This window comes from Micrasema longulum, unplaced genomic scaffold (assembly GCF_059751315.1).
Source record: "Micrasema longulum isolate JH-2025_06_02 unplaced genomic scaffold, ASM5975131v1 h1tg000630l, whole genome shotgun sequence".
NCBI classification, from domain to species: Eukaryota; Metazoa; Arthropoda; class Insecta; order Trichoptera; family Brachycentridae; genus Micrasema; species Micrasema longulum.
Genome location: NW_028277826.1, coordinates 58,550 through 65,272, shown reverse-complemented (window position 1 = coordinate 65,272; position 6,723 = coordinate 58,550). Strand labels below are relative to the sequence as shown.

At 32.9% G+C, this 6,723-nt stretch overlaps 1 protein-coding gene across 1 annotated transcript; it reads left to right on the top strand.

Annotated features, from left to right (window-relative positions):
• Window positions 1-763: 763 nt before the first annotated feature.
• On the top strand, window positions 764-2,790 carry LOC148280024 (glucoside xylosyltransferase 1-like). Its single transcript, XM_088229040.1, has 4 exons — window positions 764-1,117; window positions 1,240-1,537; window positions 1,628-1,820; window positions 2,166-2,790. The coding sequence occupies exons 1-4, from the start codon at window positions 945-947 to the stop codon at window positions 2,645-2,647; spliced, it is 1,146 nt and encodes a 381-aa protein (XP_088085166.1). The 5' UTR covers window positions 764-944; the 3' UTR covers window positions 2,648-2,790.
• Window positions 2,791-6,723: the final 3,933 nt, after the last annotated feature.

The following is a 6,723-nucleotide window of genomic DNA, read 5'->3' as shown; positions in this document are numbered from 1 at the left end:
GAATTCTACTGATTTTTTTTCATCACAGCAGGCTAGGAGGCCCAATTACAGAACACCAAGGCTGGAGAAAAATAGCAAAAAAGATGTAAATTAATAAAATACGCCCTACGGTGAACCGTTATAGAAACACTTACCTACATTGTATCTGTGTATAATATCATCATCATCATCATCATCATCATTCCCCTTTTAGTTACATTGAAATATTGCGATTCGAAAAACCATTAAAATCAATATTTCACGTCCACTCAGCCAGGAATCGAACTCAGGAAACCAAAAATAGTAAGCGAACGCGCCAGTCACTACACAACAAAGCGAACTTATTTCCACTCGATTTCTTCATTCAGGATTTTTACCCGAAAGCAACTATCAAGTCAACAACACTTGTCTAGGGTTCTGGTTCTGGTTCTATTTCACACATATAAGTGTATTCTGCATCAAGCTGAACTGGACACAGAGACATGATTATTTATCAAAGCTTACCATATTTTTTAGGAATACCTAACATATTATTTACATTAAATTTTAAGTAAATAAGCAGACCAACACTCATTCCAATGTTTTATTTATTATCAGAATGTGAACTCTCCGAATTAAAGTTATTTTCAATATAGATACCTGCTTGAGTTTTTTTTTTATAAAACTACTATCCAAATCAATATTTTTATGTTCTTATAGTGTATCATCTATTTATAATTGCTACTACAATCTAAAAATCGTGGTCAGAATATAGTCAATATTGTCATTCATAGTTTATTTTGAAGAATGGTAACATTGTTATGTTTTGACAAACGTCAAAATTTAGATAGCGTGAAAAGTGAAAAATCGCTGACAACCGACAACAAATAACGGATACCGGCCAGTGATATTGCTTATCAGATGTCTTAATTCACGCCTTTAAGTTTAAAATAAACCACGCCAATTTATTTAAAAATGACAAAATCATGATATCCATGAGAAGAAACAATGTTGGCAAAATTCTGTTAGGTCTCTTTTTAATTTACATTTACTATTTCATTTTTAAATACATCTATAGTCTTTTCGGATCCTATGAGAGCCCGAAGGTTGTTCACGATGTTTCAATCCGCCCAATTTCAATGGAGTATTACCCCGAAAGGTATATATAATATATTTTTTGTTTTTTTATCAATACCAAATAATGGCTTTTGACTACAAAGTTGCACATATTTTATATTTATCTGTGATCCATCTATACATGATCGCTCCTGTATTTTTCAGAAATTATAAACCAACAGAAGAAATGGTTGTGGCTGTTGTCGCTTGCGGAGAAAGATTGCAGGAAACATTAACCTTACTGAAATCATGTCTCTTGTTTTCTATGAAATCTCGGTTACGTTTTGTAATAATAGCCGATGATGAACTAATACTGGACTTTAAGGAGAAGCTCATCGAATGGCAGCAAATTCTCAATGGATCCTTTCAGTTTGATGTTTTGAAATTAAATTTTCCAGAGAAGGATGCTGATGCATGGCGTAAATTATTCAAACCTTGTGCATCTCAAAGACTATTTTTACCTGTAAGTGGATTATATTCACACCATATTATAAGTTTATATTATGGTTACTGCTTTTATTGTATTTTTAATGTTTCACGCTACTGTTTTTAGGCATTACTTCCAAACATCGATTCTTTGATTTATGTGGATACAGATACACTATTTTTAAGTCCTGTGGAGTCTTTATGGAGACATTTTAGAGAGTTCAACTCCTCTCAAATTGCCGCTCTTGCATTTGAACACGAAGATCCTAATGTCTCTTGGTACAGTAGATTTGCAAAACATCCTTACTATGGGAAATTAGGTAAGATTAATTTTATTTACATTATTTAACTTTTATGCAGAAACAATAAACTGTCATTAAACTAGTTTACTCTGCATAATAGAGGTAATAAAAGTGCATTTTATGTGAAATATAGAATCAGCCAAACATATCCAATATTTTGCTCGCTAACAGCATTAATCCACCTCCTTTTTAAGTGAGTGACGTATCACATTAATCAACCCTTGATATGCAAAATTCCCAAGTTATTTTTAAAACTGCAACCCCCAACTTATAGAATATGTATTATTACAATTGTATTAATATCTTAAATTTATCTAATTAAACTCTACACCATTTATCTAAAAACGTATAATTTATCTTTAGGGGTGAATTCCGGTGTTATGTTGATGAACTTGACACGAATGCGATCATTCAAATGGGGAGAATACGTGACCAGCGTATATCGGCAGTGGAAGACTCAACTCACTTGGGGAGATCAAGACATCATCAACATTATATTCCATTATCATTCCGATAAGCTATTCCTGCTGAACTGTGATGCCAACTACCGCCCTGACCAGTGTACGTATGGCTCCGCATGCCCCGTAGCAGCTAAGGAAGGAGCCAGGGTACTGCATGGAAGTCGGAGTGCTTTCCATTTCTCCAAACAACCCGCCTTCAGCGCTGTCCACAAAGCTGCCAGAGATTATCAGCTCGGTACAGATCCAGTCAAAAAATTCCTTGAACCCTTATTGGAAAACCTCAAATCAGCTTCTGAATCTAATTGTGGTAAAATGCTTAATGTTTTCACAAAAATCCCAACAAAATTACTTGAAAAAGATAAATTCGAGATCTCCATCTCTTAAGACTCTTCTTAATATTTATTTCTACTTAAAGTGATACTTCTGTATATTCTAACTTAAATTGTATCCACACGCATTTTATAAGAAAAACTCATTAATTTATAACTCGAGGCACCGATGGTTTTGTCTTTTTCAATAAAAAAAAACACTTGAAATTGTAAAATGATGTATGAAAAAACTGCTTATTTTATTGAAAAAGCTCAACTAAATTACCATAAACTGTTGTCTATTAAAAATCCAAGTCTAATTTCTCTTCAATTCAATAAAATAAGCAGTTTTTATCGCCGTCTTGTAAAAATAAAAAAAATTACCGCAATATTGTTACTTAAAGGATGATATGTATTAATCTATAATTATTATGAATTACAAATACTAGTTAATATAAATATTTATACAAGTTATACTTTAACAAGTGAATAATAAAATGTACTCATTCCTCAGTGTGTGTAATATAATAATAATACAATTTTACTACTTCACATAAATAAAGGGAATATTCAACATGATCAGTATACACCTTCGATAGAAGTTGGGTATTGTTTTGCAAACTGTAAAGTGTTCAAACGTTCTGTTGTCTTAAAAACTAGTTATGTAAACATTTGAACACTAAAGCTCTGAAATTACCTTTGTCTAAACTAATTGTTTTTTCTTCTGAGATGAGTGTGTTCACTAAATGTAAATACTAATTTATTCCTTATATTGTGTGTAAGTTTTATTTATGAATGTAAATATGCTGACTTATTAAAATACTTATGTCGCTGACCTAGATTACTCATATTTAGACAGTTGAAGCACTCGGTAAATAAATGGTCGACAACTCTTCTAATGAACGTCTGTGTAGCCTTTTTTCCTTTTACATATTTTCTCTGTTTATACAAAAATATTGTTTGGCAAACAACCTTAAGTTGTTATTATTAATGCTGTAGTAGATAGTAAAATTAACTGAAGTATTGTATTAGTACATAGGTAGTATTATTAATTTTATGTTTGACACAAATATTGTAACCATGTGTACTTAAATAATTTCATTTTTATAAATTATTTACTTTTATTTATAATGTACAAATATAAGGCTCATGTACTGTATATAGTAGTAAAATAACCTGTTAATGTAATGATTCAATTAACTCTTTGATACTTCTCAACCAATTTTTATCCTAATTTTAAAAATCACATTTGTGTTATGTATTCATCTCTATTTTTCACAATACATAATTTGCATCATAGAAGTAAAAAACTCATTCTTAATTTGGAAAATACTACAATCTGTAATATAGAATTAATTAACAGGTTGACTGCCGATCATGCGTTTGTGTGTGACTTATCACCTTAGGTAGTGTGCGGTTTGTCAATCGCACATTTATGTACTTTAACCGTATGTCATTTTTATTTGTCAATATTCCACCGGTAACTGTCGTGGCAAATTGTTTATTATATTATTGTTATATCTGTTTACTAACATTTGCCGCTGCTTTTAGTAAAATATTTTACTAAAAGCAGCGGCAGTCAACCTGATCAATATTCTAATAATTTTAAATATGTTTATTTTTATAGAATTTTACACAGCTATGCGCAACTTAATTGTTACATACATTAACAATGTAGCATGAGAGAACAATTTCAGAAGTGCCATCTAAAATTTAAATTCTTGCATATGTAGGTTTTAAGTAAATAGATTTAAAAAAAACAATTTAATTTAAACTCTTTTATGAATACATTGATTAATTTATTCTGCATATCAAATTTCCCACCGCATTCGCAAAATCAATTGTGGTACCGATATTTTTTCTCGATCTACAGCGTTACGGAGGTTGGCCTGACTTGGTTGTGCACTAATCTTTAACTGAATGTTAAAACTTTCAGATCAAGCTTTCATACAGCAAGCGCAATATTCATTTCAGAAATCTTAAAACCATCAACACATTCCAAATATGTAATCATATATTTGAATGTTGTATATTTTTCACCCGCCCGTTCCTGCGAAGTAACTAGTGTTGCAAATTGCAAAATAATTAATCAATATCTTGGCGACAACTACGAATATTACCACATTTTTTTGTTATCTCCAGTAAACCTTAACACATAAGAAAAAAAATAAATCACTTATTTAGGTATGTTAGATAATTTTTAATTAAATATTTTGTCTATTGGGATCTCCGAAAATGACAAAATATCGAGTTCCCTGAGATAAATATATAAAACATTAACTTGAGAGAAAGAGATGTTTTCTAATTAAATCACTCTTAGCAAGACTCACATATAATTTTGACAAGATGTAGAGACGGTGATTATCGGGCTATCATTTCTCTAACCTCAGGTTACCTAAGGTAACCTTAGGTTACCACACCGTGATTCGAGGGAGTTTTTTCACTCAAAAGGTTAAAGGTTAACCAGGTTGTGGTTTGTGATAGTGTCGCAAACTCTAGATCAGAGGTCTGAGGTCTAAACCCCGCTTTCAAGCGTAAATATATATATATTTATATGTGTTGTAATACCATCCGCCTAGCCATAAATGTATACGTTATAATACCATAGACTAGCGGGACGCAAAATGTACACCAACTGCCGATCATTTTGCCTGCGCGTGCCGATTTTTAATTTTTTTTTTGGAATTGTAAAAACTGAACATAATCGCCGATGGATCGCAATTCTCGATTAGCCTCCCTATATTATATATATATTTATATAAAATATAGGGAGGCTAAGACTTAAATGTATATTTCTGTATATTTACACGCTTTTAACTCTGTAATAATGTCTATATGAGATTATAACACAAAATTCTTAGAGTGATAACCAAAGTTTTGTTATTTGTCTTACTACTACTACTACAACCATCACGCCATTTCTCCGTAGGGGTAGGCAGAGAGAATGGACCGCCACACACGTCTATCCTGGCATACAATCCTAGCCTCTTCCACATTCATACATCTTGTCATACATGCCCTTCGGTTCTGTCTGCTTTTGACATGACCAGACTTAAGATTTTGGTTTATCTGATCATGCCACGTCTTCCTTGGTCGTCCTCGTCTAACGTTGCCGTTCATTTTTGCCATATATACTTGTTTTACCATTCTCTCGTCGTCCATTCGTTCTATGTGACCAAACCATCTCAGAGACCCTTTCTTAATCTTATCAATTATACTTGTCTCAGATTTACACTCTCGCCTGATTTCATCATTCGTAATCCTGTCATACATTGATTTCCCACACATTCGTCTAAGAGATCGCATTTCAACCGCGTTCACTCGGCTTTCATCTTTCCTCTGCCAGTTCCATGTTTCACTTCCATACATAAGTGTTGGGACTAAAACTCCGTTGTGCACTGCCAGTTTAGCTTCGATTGACATATTTTTATTAGAAATTACTGTGCTTAGTGCTCTGTTCATTTTGTTGCCCGCATTCACTCTTCTTTCAACATCTTTTTTTACTCTTCCATCTCTTGAAAACATGCTTCCCAAATACACAAATTCTTCTACTTGCTCGAGACATTCGTTGTTTACATTTATTATGCAGTCAGTAACCTCACTATCCCTTTCAAATACCATCACTTTTGACTTACTTTCGTTTATCGCCAATTTGCTCTCCAGGCATACATCATACATTCTAGAGACTATTTGCTGCAAATCAGCCTTGCTGCTTGGTAACAGAACTGCATCGTCAGCATACAACAAGCAGCTTACTGAAAAATTATCCATTTTTGCTCCAATACCCATACATTCTATCTCTTTCATACAGTTGTCCATGTATAGATTAAACAACCATGGTGACATTACACATCCCTGTTTCACGCCTTTTGAGATCGCAAACCAAGATGTAAATCCCCCATTAACTCTTATACACGCTGAACTGTCCTCATAGAGAGACGATACTGCACGTATAAGTTTATTGTTTACTCCATACTTTTCCAACACGCCCCACAATTTCATTCTATTTACTTTATCATACGCTTTTTGCAAATCGACAAATGCGCAGAATAGTTTTTGACTTTTTGCCAAAAACTTTTCCGTTAGCATTCGCAGCGCAAAAATTTGATCTGTGTCTATCTGTTTGTCTTTCGTCACCTTTCTTACTTTCTC